Source organism: Ochotona princeps, chromosome 6 (assembly GCF_030435755.1).
Source record: "Ochotona princeps isolate mOchPri1 chromosome 6, mOchPri1.hap1, whole genome shotgun sequence".
Classification (NCBI taxonomy): domain Eukaryota; kingdom Metazoa; phylum Chordata; class Mammalia; order Lagomorpha; family Ochotonidae; genus Ochotona; species Ochotona princeps.
In genome coordinates, this window is record NC_080837.1 from 57,236,536 (window position 1) to 57,255,764 (window position 19,229).

At 44.3% G+C, this 19,229-nt stretch overlaps 1 protein-coding gene across 1 annotated transcript in view; it reads left to right on the plus strand.

Annotated features, from left to right (window-relative positions):
- Positions 1-19,229, plus strand: part of BRMS1L (BRMS1 like transcriptional repressor) — a 39,724-nt gene that overhangs the window by 976 nt on the left and 19,519 nt on the right. Inside the window, exons 2-4 of the mRNA XM_058666351.1 lie at positions 4,214-4,304; positions 9,034-9,161; positions 11,423-11,502. Of these exons, the coding sequence (XP_058522334.1) occupies positions 4,214-4,304; positions 9,034-9,161; positions 11,423-11,502 (299 nt within the window). The remainder of the gene's footprint in view (positions 1-4,213; positions 4,305-9,033; positions 9,162-11,422; positions 11,503-19,229) is intronic.

A 19,229-nucleotide genomic window follows, 5' to 3' on the forward strand; every position in this document is an offset into this window, starting at 1 on the left:
TTGGGGTCTGCATATGCTTATCCATTCGCTGGGTTTCCAGGGAGGAGGCAGCATGGCAATTCGGCTCATCTTTTTTCCCCTCCCACTTTTCCTAACTTTGGTGGGCTATTTCAGAATTTGGGATGGTGGTCGTGGTGGTTAGTGGTACCGCTTAAGACTGGGAGGAGAGGGGAGAGGGCAGATAAACATCGCAAGTAAATTCTGCGAACTTTCCGGAACCGCTGTTCAAAAGGTCACCTGAGTTCTTTTCCTTCACTCCGTGTTATGGGGACGACCCTGCCTTCTTTGTCTGGGCCTGATTTTTGGTGCATAAAGGAGAGGGGATGACAGTTCGACAGCTGTCTGTCATTGCTCTTCAGATAGGTTTCAGGCTTCCCTTTTCAAAGCGAATCTCTGGAAGGGTGGAAGTTCCAATCACTAAATCGCCCACCCCCAAATACGTACTTAGCGGCTTTATGTTCATTATGAGGTACAAATAAATAATCGTGTCTGTCTTGGGCCCTGCGAACTCCATAAGGGCGCTGGTTCGTATCCTGGCTGCCCCACTTCCCATCCAGCTCCCTGCTGTGGCCTGGGAAAGCAGTCAAGGACAGCCCAAAGCTTGGGGCCCTACACCTCCATTGGAGACCCGGAAGAGGCTCCTGGCTCCTGGCTTTGGATCAGCGCAGCTCCTGCAGTTGCGACCTCTTAGGGAGTGAACCAGTGGATGGAGTATCTTATCTCTTCTTTCTGTAAAGCTTCCTTTCCCATAATAATAATAAAAAAGTAAATCTTAAAAAAAAAAAAACTTGACCCAAGAACCGAGTTATTACTACTTGATGAAGTCGCTAAGTAAATGCTTAACTGAACTGCAACAGGGGTTCAAAAGGAGACGAAATCTTAGGAACTGACTGGCCAGTAAGGTTAGTGGGGGGAGGTAGGAATTACCCTAATGCTCCTGAAGAATGAGTAGAATTTGGAGTGTTCAGAAGAGCTCCAGGCTGAGGAAGCAATGGCGGAAAAAGGGCAAAGGTTGACACGCATGCTTACACGGGAAGGAGAGAGCCACTTTGGGAGGTGGATGAGCTGGAAAGGCAGGCGAGGCTGGGCCGGTTTGCTAGGAGACACGAAACAGGGTTGGGGAACGCAGGTTCAGCTGGAAGCTGAGAGGAAACCCAGAGAAGGGTGATGGCATCGGTAAGCATTTCGAGATGAAGATAAAAGGTAGGGAATCTTCGACATGTTGCTTTTTGAGTAAAACCTGTGTATTGAAGCAGGAACGCCCGGCTGGCAGCTGGGAATTGTTAGAACAAAACCGCACCAAACAGCGGGACAACCGAGACCACCGAGACCAGAATGATGATAAAACCAGGTTTTTTTGGGGTCTGCTCTGGGGCGGGGGTCACAGGTCCACAACGGGGTGGGCCGTGAAAGTCTCCGGGACTGAGGCGTACTGCTTAAGTAGAGGGGCTGATGGGGCCTGAGGGAGAGGTATGTGTTGTCTTCTGATTGGTTGGCTCCGTTTGAATGAGTCCGCTGCAGTTATTCTGGGCGGGAACTTTTGGCGCCACCTAGGGACTTTCGTCCTGCCCCCAGGCCTTCTGAGCTAACCGGAATGTGGTCCTGGGACGCCCCAGGGGTGGGAGGGATCATTTGAAGGTCCTGTGCCTTGGGAGTAGGTGGGCCCCTGGAAGTGGGAACAGAGAGCTAGGAGATCTGGACTGTGTGCTCATCTGCTTCCTAGATCTGCCAAGCATTTCATCCTCAACCAGGATGTTTTAGTGGGAGCTGAGATCTCAAAAAAAAAAAAAAAAATTGCCTCTGTTTGTTAATACTCTCTCCCCATAGCTTTTTCTTTTCTTTCTTTTGTTTCTCTATTTTCTTTCCTATTTTCGTTGGGAAGGCAGATTTACAGAGAGGCAAAGATCCTCCATCTGCTGGTTCACTTCCCAAATGACTGCAACGCTGGGATTGAGCTGATCCAAAGCCAGGAGCCAGGAGCTTCTTCTGGGTCTCCCACCTGGGTGCAGGGTCTCAAGGCTTTGGGCTCTCCTCTGCTGCTTTCCCAGGCCACATTCAGGGGCTGGATGGTAAGTGGGACAGCCGGGACATGAATTGGTGCCCATATGGGATGCTGGTGCTTGGAGGTGGAGGGCAACATGCCGCCACCCCCTCCCACCATGTAATTTTATGTTGACTTGTGATTTGTTATTTTTTATCTCGGCTCAGGGAATAATACATGTGAAAACGGTTAATTGTGCTCTGCACAATGGCTTATTTGGCTAATCCTCCCCGATTAAGTGCCAGCATCGTATCTGGGTGCCGGTTTGTATCTTGATTGCTGAATTTCTCATCTATCTCCTTACTCAGAGCCTGAGAAAGCAGTGGAAGATGACTCAAAGATGACCCGGTGCCCACATGGGAAACGTGTAAGACGCTCCTGGGCTCGGATTAGCTCAGTTCCGGCTCTTGCAGCCATTTGGGAACTGAACCAGCCGATGGAAGATCTTTCTCTCTTTCCTTTTCTCTACACATCTTCCTTTCCAATAATAATTTTTAAAAAGTCCTAAACTAATAATTTGAACCACTAGTTGGAATTTTAAGTGCAAATAGATTGGTTATTGCTACATTTTTCAGTTGTATTATGCAATATTTTTTTTCCCTTAAATTGGAAAGCTAGAGTAACGGAGCGAGAAGGAAAGACAGAAGGAGAGGTCTGTCTGCTGGTTGGCTCTCCAAGGAGCCACAGTGGCTGGAGCCGCACTGATGTAATGCCAGGAGTTTCAGGTCTCCCACATAGATGCAGGGGCCCAGGACCTTGGGCAGTCTTTTACTGCTTTCCCAAGCTATTAGCCTGATCAGAAGTGGAGCAGCCAAAACTCGAACTGGTGTTCCACCTGGGGCACCAGGCTCGTGCAGCAGGAAGAGGCTTGGCATACTAAGCCACCATGTTGGCCCAGTCGTGTCTTGCCATATGTAACGCATGTTAACCTTCCAAAGTGTTATTCTTCTGAAACCTTGATAATGAACAGCTCCTGAGGCTACAGAAAAACCTCTGCTATCCAGAGAACTTAGAGAGTGAGTCATGTCAGTAAAGCAAGTTTTAAATAGCCAAGGAATAAGCTAGTAAGAACTACAATTTTTATTTTACTGTCTTCTGGAAGCATTTCAAAGATGAATCATGTACTTCTTTGCTATATGAAAATAGGTACATGCACCTTAAGTGTTTCTCTTATTTGGCCTTTTGGATGGAGACCACGATGTGGATCATTTTGTCCTTCAGTTTAATCGATGTGTTGAATATTTGTGATGCAAAAACAGAGGCTGTGGAATGGAGGAGAGCCAGTCGTTCATGGCGCTTTGCTCAGGAAGTTTGCCCCTTGTCTGCCTGGTTCTCTGAGCCCAGCAGTGAGCTGGGGAGAGGGAGCCGCTGGGGCGCGGGGCATGGAGTGACGGGAGTGTCTGGTAGGCTGGGCGTGTAGGCAGCCCTGCAGCAGTTCCAGAAATGGTTTGGGGTTGTATTCACTTTTTTTTTTTTTTTAAAGATTTATTTATTTCAATTGGAATTATTTATTTTTTTATTTCAATGTACAGAGATAAGGAGACAGAGAGGAAGATCTTTCATCTGATGATTCACTCCCCAAGTGGCCATAATGGCCGGAGCTGAGCTGATCTGAAACCTGGAGCCAGGAGCCTCTTCCAGGTCTCCTACATGGGTGCAGGGTCCCAAGGCTTTGGCCCGTGCTCCACTGCTTTTCAAGGGTGCAGGCAGGGAGCTGGATGGGAAGTGGAGCTGCTGGGATTAGAACCGGCGCCCATATGGGATCCTGGCGTGTTCAAAGTGAGGACTTTGGCTACTAGGCTACTGTGCTGGGCCCAAGTCCTTTATTCACTGTTAAAGGGCACATTTTGATGTTAACGTCTGGTGAATTGATGGAAAGCAAACCTAAAGCGGGTTGATTATACAAATTTACAACATTTCAGAAGGCCATTGATAAGCTGTATCTATAAAATAATAAGCTAGAACTTCATTAATCAACCCAAGCTTAGAAAGTCCAAAAGATAGCTATAGTTTTATCTGCATATCAGGTTAATTCTATAGTGGAATTGTTTTGGTGAAATATTTATTTCCTTGGCAGACTGAGGCTAGGTTTTTCTCCATTTGAATTCACACTCAGATGTTTTTGAAACTTACAATTAATTTTATCCTGGATATTTCTCTTTTTATTCATAGAAATGGATGATGAAGACTGTGAAAGAAGAAGAATGGAGTGTTTAGATGAAATGTCCAACCTTGAAAAACAGTTTACCGATCTCAAAGATCAGTAAGTAGTGACTCCACGAGGTTGTGGTCACGGACTGTCGGTGCGTCCCGTGAGCAGTGGCGTGAGAGCGGTCACACGCAGGCTCCCATGTTCCCTGTGCGTGGTGCGGGGCTGCCCGACACAGGAGGCCTCAGCTCTTCCTGTGTGCTGAAGACTCCATCCCTAAACGCACGATTGGGAGATGGGCCTGCTGGGAGGGCAAGACAGAAAAAGACTTCATAAACTAAGGTGCTTTCCTCAGATTACTGCACCCTTCCTTTTTATATACTTTATTTATTCTTTTCTTAAATAATTGGACGAAGATATATTTTTGAAATTTGCAAGTAAGAGACTATTTCCCAGAGATTCTTTCTGGCAGAGTAATTTTGTTTGTTTGTTACGTACCTAATATTACGGCATGACATGTGTGTGTTTTTTTAAAAAATAGTTCCAGGATTTTAACTTTTTTTAGAATTATTTATTTTTATTGGAAGGGCAGATTCACAGAGAGAAGGAGACACATCTTCCATCTGCTGGTTCACACCCCAAGTGACTGCAATGGCTGGAGCTGAGGTGATGTGAAGCCAGGAGCCAGGAGTTTCTTCTGGGTCTCCCACACGGGTGCAGGGTCCCAAGGCTTTGGGTCATCCTTGACTGCTTTCCCAGGCCACAAGCAGGGAGCTGGATGGGAAGTAGAGCTGCCAGGATACGAACCTGCGTCCAAATGATATCCTGGCATGTGCAAGACGAATACTCTAGCCAGTAGACTACCACCCAGGCCCTACATATTTTCTTGTATATTATTTATTTTGATTATTGCAGCAGTTCTGCCAGGTTGGAAGACAATTTTATCTCCATTTTACCTGTGAGCAAATTGATCCCTGGGGAGGTTAATGGATTTGCCCATAGTTGATCAGAAGTGACCTGTAAGCCAAACTTCTTGCCTCCTAAAGCTATTGTGTTGCTTCCACGAAGGCTCATTACTCTGGAGGAATAGAAAGAGGCCAGGCTTTCTTGACTGAGTATTAGAATAATAATAATAGCGTCCTTAGCATTTAACATGAGGCCTAATGGACAGTCTACATAATACTTACCTATTCTCCTGGCGTCAGCTAAGTGCCTATTGGATCCTGGTTTTGTCTCCTCCTAAAATGCCGGCAATTTAATGGGAGATGGTAATGCGAGAATGAATTCCAATGACGTGAGAAAATGTAGATAAATTTAACTGCCACGTAAGAAACAACCTCTTACAGGAGCATTTTCACTTTGGGACTTAGTGGCATGATCATGAAGCATAGGTGGGTATTAGGGATTGTAGACCAAAGAGAAGCTTCTGGAGCTATAGACATCTTACTCAAGGCAGGCTTGTAAAAACTCTATACATGGCTCATCATTTTGCTGTTTATTGTTCTATAATCCTAGGCAGACCAAGATAATGCCTGAAGCTTGATTTGCTGTATTTTGAATTCCCACCACATGACTCTGGCTATTTATGCCATTACTTGTCTTAACTTTTATTGATATTACATGTTAACGTCCCAATATGTTTCATGCTAGCTCAACAGATTAGCAAGGGCACTTCAGAACTCCATGGAGGAGTGGGAGTTTCACAGTTGGTTTGGACTGTCTCGGATTGAGAACTGGCTGCGTTCTGGGTGCCAGCTTCCTGCTAGTGCTTGCCCTGGGAGGCAGAGGTGACGGCTTGTGCCCATGGGTCCCTGCTGCTCTACGGGGGAGGCATGGGTGGAGTTCTCAGCTGCGGCCTGGTTTGGGCCATTGCAGGCATGTGGGAGATGGGAGTTCTCCGTCCATCAGTTTGCCTGCCTGCCTATTTCTCTCTCTGCCTCTCAAAAAAAAAAAAAAAAAAAAAAAAGAGAGAGAAGTAAATAAAAGAAAATGGAATTAAAAAGATAAATTTCTTTCAGTGAAAACATTTTTTTAAATTTATGGGTTGGGCAGAGTTTATGGGATTTCATAATATGAATTATATGAATTTGTAATATGAGAAAACTGCGTGAATATCAATTATTTTTCTCAGAAATGAACTTTTTTTTACAGGTTTAATTTTTATTACAAAGTCAGATATTCAGACAGGAGGAGAGACAGAGAGGGAGATATTCTGTCTGATGATTCACTCCTCAAGTGACCACAACGGCTGGAACTGTACCAGTCTGAAGCCAGAAGCCTGGGGCCACCGCCAAGTCTCCCATGCAGGTGCAGGGTCCCAAGGCTTTTGGGCCTTCCTCGACAGTTTTCCCAGGCCACAAGCAGGGAGCTGGATGGAAAGCAGGGCCGCTGGGAGTAGAACTGGCGTCCCTATGGGATCCTGGCACATGCAAGGCTAGGTCTTTAGCTGCTAGGCCATTGTGCTGGGCCCAGAAATGGACTTTTAGGTCCATGTTTCCATGAACTCTTTGAAGTACCTACATATAAGCAATGAAAAATAATCCAAAGTTTAAATTTTACCTTTGGAAAACGTGGTGTAGTTTTCTTATTCTAAAGATTTAGAATTTCAAATTAAAATTAGTGTGGTCCCCTCACAGGACCCACTGTTTGCACAGTATGCACAGTTCATTTAGGATCATTTTGAAAGAGAGGTGGCATATAGCAAGTTTTGTATTTTAGCACGTCAGGTGTGAATAAATACACTTAATAAATATGTAGATAGTTAATTAAGATTTACCTACTTGACTCTATGGTGTGGGGGCGCTGTGACTGGCTGGCTGGTCCTTGGGCCTCAGGCTGTGTCGGGCTGCCCCACTGCCTGTGTTGTTTGTTGTCCTGGCTCGCTGCCATGGTCAGCCAGCTCTGCCCGGCTTCTTCCAACTCACAAAAACACAAGGTGGATTCGTGACTGTTATTCAGTAAGGTGCTTTCTCAAGGAACTGATTTCTAGATATAGGTTTAAAATATTCATCTTTGTACCAGGGGTTTAAAATTTCCCTCTCTTCCAGTCGCCGTGTTGTCATTTTCTGTTGTACTCTGCATCTCTGGGAAACTGTCTCAAACCCTCTTTAGAAGAGGTGAGACTAAAGTAGTGGTAACGGTTGTCCTGGTTCTCCTTGTTTAGCACCACAGGGCCCAGTAGCACTCCCTTCCTAAGACAGAAAAGCCACCAGCTGCAGTTTCTAGTGGTGGAAGGTGAGTTCTTCCACCCCCTTCCAAAGGTGGAGGGATTCTACTGTTCAGATTTCCATTCATTTGAATATTCAGCATGCACCACTCGTTAATTGAGCAGCTACACTATAAATAGCATGGTGATTGCTGTGGGGCACTCATGATCCTTGCCTTTGAATTTGTACTTGAATTGCAGGATTACAAAAATTAAATTGAATTTGAAGAATCTATTCTTTTAAAAGGTTAATTATTGAAAACTTAATTCATACCTCGTTTTCATTCAAGATACTAATTTGTAAATTCAGGATACCTTTTCAGTATCTTTGTAAATATTTGATGTTTTTCAGACATTGTTCTCCTGTATGTAGTCTAGTATTTTTTCTTAAAGTTATAATAAAGTGAGCAAGTAATGTGCTTTTCTGACTTCATGTATTTGTTTATAAATTTTATCTTGAATTAAAAAATATCTAACTCAGCCTAGATATTGTATTCCTTTGGCAGTTAATTCAGATAATTTTACCCCTTTTTCCTACAATAAAAATATTTATTGCATTAATGCTTAAACCTGCTTTGCTCCCTAAATCATCAAATCTTGTATGCTAATTACAGTAATCATTTATTTGTATTGACTTTCTTAATTGCGTTAGTGGGTATTTGCAAGAGAGAAGAGCAACATTTAGTATGAAAGGTAGTTGCCGTAATGTTTTTGGAAGCCTGATGCTAGTTATACTAACCTCTGCAAGCATAAGCAGTGGTTGCTTTTGGAAGCTACTCCGAATCACACTTCTGACAATTTATAGGAGCGTTTAAAATTGTTAATTTGGTTTGAACTTCTTGGGACACCCTTAAAATGCCAGAAAAACCAGGATTAGAAATATCTTTTCATAAATATACAATATAATTGTTGTACTAGAAAGAGATAGCTCTGCAAGATGATGGTCAAAAATAAACACAGGGTTTTCTGATTAATTCTGTCTTTTGTAGTCAAACCATGGTACTCTATTGACAGAAAGGACTTATCAGTGGACTTGTAAGTAAGTAGGAGTGATAGAGTAACTCTCAGTTTCTCGTTTCCTTCTCGGTTGATGAGCTCATTTGGTCACTGCCTCTTCATTTGCAGTCAGAATGAACTGGCTTAGCCGGGCTGCAGGTTCTGGAGCCGTTGGCTTTACTGTAAGCGCTCAGCTTCCTCTTTGTTCTTCAAAACATTCAGTAGGCTGAATTTTGTCATATGAATTCCTTTATAAGAAGAATAGAAAAAAGTCACAGAATCAGTTGTTTTGACAACCAACAAGTCCATATCTAAACAATTACAAATGGTTTCCTTTTAATCTCAATGTTTAAATGACCTTTTCTTCTAAAGTTGATTCGTTGTTCTACAGTTAAAAAACAAAAATTGAGAGTGCCATAAAGTAGTTATTTCAGCTGTGTATTTAGTATTACAAATAAACCATTTATGAGATACTGATAAAAAGGGTAGATATCTATTTTGTGATTTTATGTAAGATCAAAGCAAAAATACATTTGATAGTTTACTAGACTATTATGATATGAGGAATAAATAACATGAAAATGGCATATTGTTGGCCTTTGTTGGAATTTTTAAATTAACATTCATTTTTGCTTTGTTAAGACTTTATAAAGAGCGATTAAGTCAGGTGGATGCAAAACTACAAGAAGTCATAGCTGGGAAAGCACCAGAGTATTTGGAACCACTGGCAACTCTACAAGAAAATATGCAAATTCGTACAAAGGTAGCAGGTAGGAAAGTGAAACATCTTTTCCATACAGTAGAATGTAAACTCTTGAGTAGCTTTAAAAGGTGTTTGTCAAGTCAGTGCTTGTAATGGATGGAATTACAGGAGTCTATTCACATAGATTCTGCAATTTCACCATCAGTTCCCATTTATTGCCTTTTGCTTTTCTTTGCTTCTCTGCAGGATTAACAGAATAACAACTCTAAAGTTACTCACAGTGTTTTTAGGTACTTCCACTCATGGTGAAACAATTGGAAACCATGTTACTTCTACTACGATAATGTTCCATCCAGGTTTAATTCCCTATTAGTAAGTTATGGTTTAATTGGCATTTTTCTTTGTAAGAATAGTAAGATGTTTTCGAAAAAGCAATGGAAACCTTAAAATGTTTGGTCAGGAAATTACAGCACACAGTATTAACCCTCAAGCTAGAAAATTAATTTGGTACTTATTTGTTTTTATATTTGATTATTCATTTATGACTGTGCATAAATGAAGAAGTACTATTTGTATGGATAAACTTCAATTTTCTGTTTATTAACTGGGATCTAGCCTCCCTGTTGTGTCCAAACATTCTTAATCATATATATATGTGAAGATGACTGAAGATTTTCTGTGATTAAGCTAAAATCTGAACTTTAATTGGTGGAAATGCTGATTGCTTTTCTTTTTTGATTCTTATGGTTTAGGTAAGTAACACCTAAGCACTGCTGACAAGTTCTTTCTGGTACCTAACCTGCTCTCTTTGCATGCTGACTTACACTCTTAAGAGTGTCCCTGATTTACTTTAATGTTCTTTTAGATTAAATGAATGGTAGGAACTATCACCCAAATCAATGACTTTTTTTTTTCTTCAAAATTTGACCTCTCACTTTTTGATTTTGCAAAGAATAGTGTATGAATGCATTGCTAAGGCATAGTTCTGGATATCTCCACCACTTTTTCTGTGCAAAGAGATAATTAAATTTCTAGGCCGATTATGGCATAGAGTTTAGCATACACCTCTAGAACTCTTCTTGCCATTTTGTGGTGGCATGTTGCCTTGCCATGCTGCCGGTTTTATACTATTACCTTGTTATGTTGAAGTTCAATGCTGTTGTTGAAGGTAAAGCTCTGTGCAGATTATCCTAGATACCTTGGTACATTTACTTCTGTTGGCAGCTTTGGACTCTGAAAATAAAAAGTCATTTGAAAAGAGTGGTTTTGGTGAAATGTAGTATCTTACTGTCACCTGGGTATAGATGGTTGATGAAACCCAAGTTTATTGTCTATTTTTATGATGGGAAAGCTGAGAGATTGTTTTTCTTTTTTAAAGATTTTTTTTTTTAAAGATTTTATTATTATTGGAAAGCCGGATATACATAGAGGAGGAGAGACAGAGAGGAAGATCTTCCATCCGATGTTTCACTCCCCAAGTGAGCCACAACGAGCCGGTGCGCGCCGATCCGATGCCGGGAACCTGGAACCTCTTCCAGGTCTCCCGCGCGGGTGCAGAGTCCCAATGCATTGGGCCGTCCTCAACTGCTTTCCCAGGCCACAAGCAGGGAGCTAGATGGGAAGTGGAGCTTCCGGGATTAGAACCAGCGCCCATATGGGATCCCGGGGCGTTCAAGGCGAGGACTTTAGCCGCTAGGCTACGCCGCCGGGCCCTAAAGATTTATTTTTATTACAAAGTCGGATATACAGAGAGGAGGAGAGACAGAGAGGAAGATCTTCCATTCGATGATTCACTCCCCAAGTGAGCCGCAACGGGCCGGTGCGCGCCGATCCGATGCTGGGAACCAGGAACCTCTTCCGGGTCTCCCACGCGGGTGCAGGGTCCCAATGCATTGGGCCGTCCTCAACTGCTTTCCCAGGCCACAAGCAGGGAGCTGGATGAGAAGTGGAGCTGCCGGGATTAGAACCGGCACCCATATGGGATCCCGGGGCTTTCAAGGCGAGGACTTTAGCCGCTAGGCCACGCCGCCAGGCCCGAGATTGTTTTTCATAGGAAAAGAATTTTGCTTTCATTGCATCGTTGCCTTTCAAACATTTGGAATTGTTTTTGGTAACAGGAATGAAGAGCAAACAAAAATTAGTAATGTTTCTTAGTAGTTCTTAAACTTCTGTTTTTCTTTGAAATGTATTTTAAATGCACCTTTGTTGTTGTTAATTTGTGAAGATGGAATTAGCATTTCTCACATGGTGAGGACACAGTTCCTTCAGGGAAATGGTTTGGAAGCAACTTATTGCTCCCCTAATTGGAATCACTGTGTTTGGTTGCAGGAATCTATAGAGAGCTCTGCTTAGAATCAGTAAAGAACAAATATGAATGTGAAATTCAAGCTTCTCGCCAGCATTGTGAGGTACTGTTTTTTCACTTAAACTTCAAGCTGTTTGATCCCCAAGCTCTTGCTAAAATAGGTAAAGCAAAATAAAGTGATAACTTTAGCTCATTGCTTATGTTTGTGTTTTAACCAAAGCACAAACAAATAATAATACAATGGTACTGGAAACTGTTTGCAGATAGGACACACAAAAAAAGACCATGGAAAAGAGCTGATATAACTTTAGGAATGTTGTAGTTGTTGCTTTGAAAGAGTTTGGAATGATTACGCCATCTGGCACCTCTGAATATATTAGTGTAGTTAGAATCGCTTGGAAGTTTAGACTTAAAAAATGGAATATGCAGTGGTGCAGTTAGACTGTTAGGAGATGAAAATGATCCCTGTCTCTGCATATGTTGAGTTAGAATTCTTGACTTATAGAAATAGATGGGTATCATTTTCTATATGTTCTGTTTGAGTGTCATTTAAAAATGAGCTGCTTTTCAGAAAACCAAGACAACGTTGTAAATAGGCTGGTGCGACTAAGAGGGAACACTCTGTATGATTTCCATTGATTATTTTTTGAATTTGAGGACTTTGGTGCTTGCTCTAGAGCTTAGCCAGAAATGTCGTTGGACTTCTCTTTCCATCCTTTGAAGAGGTACTTGAGGTGTTGCTTTGGATTAGAGGAGCAGGCTGCCTTGTCTTGTGCGAGTGGGTATGTTCTTCATCCTTGCATGGCAGTCAGCAGTGGCTCAGTCAGGCAACACGTGCTCCAAGGCCAGACCACTCCTCTGTGGCATGTTCTCTGAGATGGAGGATCCTGTCGGTCTAAGGCGCTTATGGGACTCAGGAGGCCTCCTCCTGGCCAGACCCCGCTTCCTGGTTTGCCTTGAGCCCCGTTCTCGTGCAGCCACCTGATTCAGATTGTTCCCAGTCTCGGTTCTCAAACGGTTAGGCAGGTGCATTGGCCCGGATGGAGAGACCTTCCAGGCAAGCTGCCACGCCCACAGCCAGCCCCGGCTCTTGCCCATTTCATTTATTACACAAATACTAAAAAGGGGTAGTGTAAAAGTGATGGTGCTTGGCTATAGCTAGTGTTTACTAGCCACTTGGATATTCTTTCCAAAGAAGTGCTTGTTTTCATCTTTTGCTTTCATGTTAGGCTCTTTATCTTTTCCTCATTGGCTGCAGAGATTCTTTGTATGTGTTCTGAGTACAGACGTTTCACTGGTTATATGCTTTTCAGCTATTTTTTACCTAGGTATGGATGTTTTCACAATTTTTGATTACTTAATGCACACAACTTTTACTTTTTGCTAAATTTTGAAAGTGGGCCGTGGAGAACAAATGCATGCCCCTGTCTGCTGGTTTACCTCCCAGAAGCCCAGGGTCTAGAGCTGAGCCTGCCACAGGCGGGAGCTGGGAACCTGAGCCAGGCCCCTCAGGTGGGTGACAGGGATCCAACCACTTGAGCTGCCGTCGCCTGTGCTGCCTCTGAGAGAGTGTTGTGATGTGAAGTTGGAATTGAGAGCAGAGCTGGGACTTGAACCCAGGTACCGTGGGCTGTGAGTATTCCAAGCACTGTCTTAACTCCTTGGCCAAATGCCAGCCCCAACTTTTATTATTATTATTATTATTCTCTTTTTAAAAAATACTTTTATTTTAATAATTTTTACATAGTTGATTAGGGCACAAAGGGTCAAGGACTACAGGAAAGTGGGTAAGACCATTGTTTCCACATTCTTCTTCTTCTTCTTCTTATTATTATTATTATTTTTCTGTTTCCAGGGAAAGGGGAGAGATAAAGGGAAAAGCCCCACTCAGCCTCCTACCCATCCCAGGTCCCTGATGTGGGGCATGTTCTGAGGTCCTGCTCATGCAGTTTTGATAGTTCAACAGTTCTGGAATGCTGCCAATCTTGCTGTTCCAAGTACAATGAAATCTCTTCAGAATCCACTGGCTGACATAGTCTCTTTATGGTTGGGGTTCTGAGATCAGCAGTTCAGTTGGAGGGATCCCCGAAGAAACTTCGTCTGAGGTTATCCCAGACCTGATTCTTGTGTGTGCTTGCTAGTACAGGGTCCAGCACAGTCCGTTGCCCCAGTCAGCTTATACAAATGCTGGTGGTTGCAGTTGCTCGGTTGGTTCTGTTTCCAGCCCTGTCTTCTGCATGAACCAGTGGGTGTTTCAGTCCAGCTCGATTCTGCCCTGTTCATACTTGGCCCTCGGGCAAACCAGTGGGAGCTGCAGCCTGGTTGGGGCGACTCCCCATAACCCCCACCAGGTCTGCCCCTTCCCTGGTTCCCATGCTTGTCAGTATGTTCAGCTGACTTGTTCAGTCTGCCCCACATCCCATTTAGCTCTGATACATGTCAATGGGCATTGAAGCCTAGTTTAACCCAACCTGTCCTATCCAGCTCACACACAATGCTGGTGGGTACCTTTCTGTCTAACCACCCCTGCCCGGTCCTGGTTTTCATGTGCTCCAGTGGGAGTGGTAACCCAACAGGGGAGGTGCCCTCTCTTTCCCTACTAGGCCACTCCCACTCCTGGATTATGCACTCTCCAGGTGGTTCTGGGGTTTAACTTGACAGAATTAGTACCCAGTGCCAGCTTCTGCCAGCTGATGCTGCAGCAAAGCCCAACCAATCCTCACCCACTCTAATTTTTGCTTACACCAGTCAGGACAGTCAGCCCAGCCTGGCTTTTCTCTGATCTAGCTCACATGAGGCCCACAGGTGTTGTAGCCCTGCCTAGTCTGGTCTGCCCCCATCCCAACTCAGGCTGTCCAGTGGGGGTGGCTGTGCAAAGGGGACCCCTCCACATTCCCCCTGCCGGCTTTGCCCCCTCCCTCCCTGGTTCTCACTTGTACTGGTTGGGCGTTGCGGCCAAGTCTGGTATGGCCCACCTCACCTTGGCATTTGCCAGTGGGTGTTGTAGCCTGGCCTGGCCCACCCCCAGTTCCAGCTGATGCTGGTTAGGGTTACAGCCTAGTCCAGCCCAGCAGGCACCCAATCCCAGCCAGAATGTGCAGTGGTATGTGCTGCGACTGAACCTGGCCTGACCCACATTCTGTTCTGGTGCTCAGATTCACCAGGGGGTGATATGAACTGGTTCAGCCTGGTCTGCCCCCAACCTATGCCAAATATATGCCGGTGGGTATTGTTCTCTGGTCTGGTCTGATCTGGGTTGCTCCCTATCGTGGTTCTTATGGTCACCTGCAGGGACTGTGTCCTGACAGAGGAGTTTCCCAAGCTCCTCCATCAGAATCTCTCCCAATGCCAGATCTTGTGCATACTGGTGGGTCCATGAGCCAGCCCTAGTTAGTCCACCTCCTGTTCTGGCAGTAACAGTGGCCTTTCCTGACTGGCCTTCAACCCATTCCGGTTCTTACTATTGGATGTTTCAGCCCAGCCAAGGCTTGTCCATACTCAGACACTGCTCACACAGTAGGGGCAGAGGTCTAGCCTAGTCCTTCTTACATCTACCCTGGTTCTCTAGAGCACCAGATGGTGCTGGAGTCTAGCCTGGCTAGGTGTGGACAGTCCCAGTTCACACTTGTGCCAGGGATACTGCAGCCATATCTAGACCAGAACGTAGCCTCCACTCCGGCCCCTGCACTCACCAGTGGGAACCCCAACCCAGCAAGGGTGTACTCTCATAGTTCCCCAAATAGGTCTATTCTCAGCCCTAGATTACACACATGCCAGTGGTTGCTGTGACCCAGTTGGCTTAGCACCTCACCTGTCTCAGCCTTTGCCTTCGATGCTGTGTCCTAGTATCCCTGGCTCATGCATACCAGTCAGTGTAAGAGCCTAGCTCAGCATGACCTGTGCTCCATCCTGACTTTTCTTCTTCCGTGTGAGTTAAGGTTTGCTCGGCCCTGCCCAGTCTGCTCCCTTCCAGTTGCAGCTCAACCCACCCCACATCCTATTTTTGGATGCACATTTGGGTGGTGCTGCCTTGACCTGCCCAGATTGTTGTTGCTTCCTTTACCTGTGAGTGATGGCTGGTTCCTTGGTCACACCTAGTTCAGCCCGTCATCACCTCAATTCTGAGCTAACCAGCAGGACTTGTATTTCCACAGGGTTGGGTCCACACATCCCCCACAGTATATACACCCGGACCTGATTCTCTCATGTGCTGGTTAGTGTTTTGACCCTGCCAAGTGTGACCCGTTTCCTGTACCACCACTCAGTCAGGTACTGGTACATAGCCCTGCCAGACAGACCCCCAGCCATAGCTTTCATGTAGACTAGTGTGTACCAGTCAGTGATGCTCTATGCTAACAGCCCATCTCAGGACTCCCATTGGACTGGTAAATCAGTCTGGCCCAAATAGATCTTATGGACTCTCTGCTCCTAGCAATCAGGTCTCAGTCCCCACGCTTGCCAGCAAGTTCTGTGACCCTGTCACTGGAAGTCACACAGGGTTAATCCCTCACCTGCACTCACATTGGCCTTATCCATGGATGTCCCTAGGCAGCAACTACATACCCTGAAAACCCTAGAGCTTGCCGCTGAGCAGCCAGCAGGCAGAACCTGTCGACAAATGTGAGCACTGGCCGCCTAAAGCCTAGGACTCTCACCATGTGTCGCGACGGTGCCCATGGGTCGAGTCTTGGGCCTTGGGCCCGACCTGGCTTGGGTACTCTCTGCAAGCAAGTCGCCACCGCTAAGGAGGGCTGCTCTTACCCCTCAGCCACCAAGGTCAAACTCCATTATTATCTTATTTTAAAGATTTGTTTATTTTTATTGGGAAGTCAGATTTACAGAGTGGAGAGACAGAGAGAAAAATCTTCCATCCACTGGTTCACTCCCCAAGTGGCTGCAACAGCTGGAGCTGAGCTAATCTGAAGCCAGGAGCCAGGAGCTTCTTCTGGGTCTCCCACCTGGGTGCAGGGTCTCAAGGCTTTGGGCTGTCCTTGACTGCTTTCCCAGGCCACAAGCAGGGAGCTGAATGGAGGGGCAGCTGGTACATGAACTGATGCCCATATGAAATCCTAATGCAAGTAAGGCTAAGATTTAGCCACTAGACTACTGTGCTGGACCCAAGTTTTACTATTTTTAAAGTAGCTGGATTTGTGGTCCTTATGATTTGCGCTTTCTTTGTCTTTCTTATTTCAAGAAAATATGTGTTTTTCTTTAAAGTTTAAGGTTTACTTTTAAACTGCTGAAGTACTTATAATTGAATTTTGTGTGTCTTATAAAGCCTAGGCCCCAGCCTGGCCCACCACCTGACCTGGTTCTCATGTGAACTGGCATGTGCCGAAGCCTAGTTTGGCCTGTCCATGCCCATTCTGGCTCTCATGAGCATCCACAGGTGCTGGGGCCTAGCCCAGACTGGCCTGCTCCCTAACCCAGCCCACAGGCATACTGGCGGATGCTGCAGCCTTACTGCTCCCATCTATGACTTTCAAGTTCACCAGTGGGAGCTGCAGCCCATCTCGGGAGTTCTTAGCATTCTCCTACAAGGCACATTCCCAGCCCCAGAGCTTGTGTGTATCAGTGGTACTTCCGCCCAGCCTGGCATCGCCTACCCACAGTCTTAAAATAAAAACTTTTTGTGCTACTGTGTAGAAAAGTAACTTCGTATGTTGATGTTATGTCTGGTAGACTTATATAACTCTTTACTTAATTCTAATAATTTGTGTACAGATTGGTTGTCTTTGATTTTCCACATAGAAACCATATCATTTGTGAAAAATGAGAATTTGTTGGGTTTTTTTTTTTTTTGAAGATTTATTTATTTTTATTGGAAAGGCAGGTTTATAGAGAGGAGCAGAGACAGAAAGATATTTCATTCGTTGGTTCACTCCCCGAATGACCACAACTGTTGGAGCTGAGCCTATTTGAAGCCAGGAGCTTCTTCTGGGTCTCCCACTCAGGTGCAAGGTCCCAGTGCTTTGGGCTGACCTCTTCTGCTTTCCTAGGCCACAAAGAGGGAGCTGGATGGGAAGTGGAACAGTTGGGACATGAACTGGTGCCCTTATGGGATGCTGATGCTTGCAGACAGGGGGTTAGCCAATTGAGCCATTGTTTCATCCCCAAGAATTTACTTCCTCTGTTTTGATCTTCCTTTTTATTTTGTTGGCAAAAATTTTAAAAATTATTATTATCATATAAATATTATTTTATCATTGCTATTATAATAGTATCATATTATATTTTATATTATAATTTTATCATTATCATTATTATAATTTATATTATGATCATTTCCCTTACTCCCTCCCCAAATCCCTTCACCCACCCCAGTTGAGTTCTCCTATATAGTTCTTCTTAAACAGATGTAAGTACATCATTGTGGGCATGGACAGTGGCAGAGTCCAGCATCCTATTGTCGAGATATAGTTAACAGTTCCATTGGGAGTCCATCTTTTGTCTGGAAGTAGAGATGCGTACTGCAGTGTATCCTCACATTTGGATATGTTAGTCTCCATTACACAGTTACTATACATTCTCTTAAACAAAAAGCCACAAAACAAATTCAACAACAGGAAGAAAAAAAGAAATGAAAAACTCTATGAAGTTAAATAACATGCTACTGAATGACAAATGTGTCGCTGAAGAAGTAAAAAAAATCAAGAACTTTCCTGAAGAAAATGATTCTGTTGGGCCTGGTGTGGTGGTGTAATGGCTAAAGTCCTCACCTTGCATGCACCAGGATCCCATATGGGCACCAGTTCTAATCCCGACAGCTCCACTTCCATTCAGCTCCCTGCTTGTGGCCTGGGAAAGCAGTCAAGGACAGCCCAAAGCCTTGGGACCCTGCACCCAGGTGGGAGACCCAGAAGAAGTTTCTGGCTCCTGGCTTTGGTTTGGCACATCACTGGCCATTGTGGTCACTTGGGGAGTGAATCATCAAACAGAAGATCTTCCTTTTTGTCTGTCCTCCTCTCTTCATAGCTGACTCTGCAATAAAAATAAATAAATCTTCAGAAAACAAAAAACATCTACCTGTTGCCCAAAGGAGACACATATCACCAACAATGATCAGCAGAAACTATTTCTCATTAATTTTGATGTCTTTTAGTTTCATATCTTCAAAACACTTTCTTCCTCGTTAAACTCCTCACTGATCATAGATCATACAGTAGCATCATTTTCTTTTTTTTTTAAGATTTATTTATTTTTATTGGAAAGTCAGCTATACAGAGAGGAGGAGAGACAGAGAGGAAGATTTTCCATCCATTGGTTCACTACCCAAATGACTGCTACAACCAGTGCTGCGCCGACCCGAAGCCAGGAGTCGGGAACTTCCTCCAGGTCTCCCACACAGGTGCAGGGTCCCAAGGCTTTGGGCCGTCCTTGACTGCTTTCCCAGGCCACAAGCAGGGAGCTGGATGGGAAGCGGGGCTGCTGGGATTAGAACTGGCGTCCATATGGCACCCTGGCGTGTTCAAAGTGAGGACTTTAGCTGCTAGGCTACCATGCCACTCCTCGGTTTTGTTTTTTTAATCCAGTCTACTAATCTATGAAACTTGATTGATGAGTTTTAGCTATTTACATTCAGAATTAGTATAAACAGGTGATAATTTGGTCCTGTTATTTCAGCAATGGGTTGTTAATTAATTTAGTGTTCCGTTGTTATTTTACTGGGATGTTCTTCACATTTGCCTTTGGTTTGTGGACGCTATAACTCTTCTCTGTCAAGAGAACATCTTTAAGTATCCTTTGTAGGGCTGATTTGGAAGAGGCATATTCTTTTAACTTTTCTTTACTGTGGAAGAATTTTATTTTATTTTCATGTAAGGGAAGCTT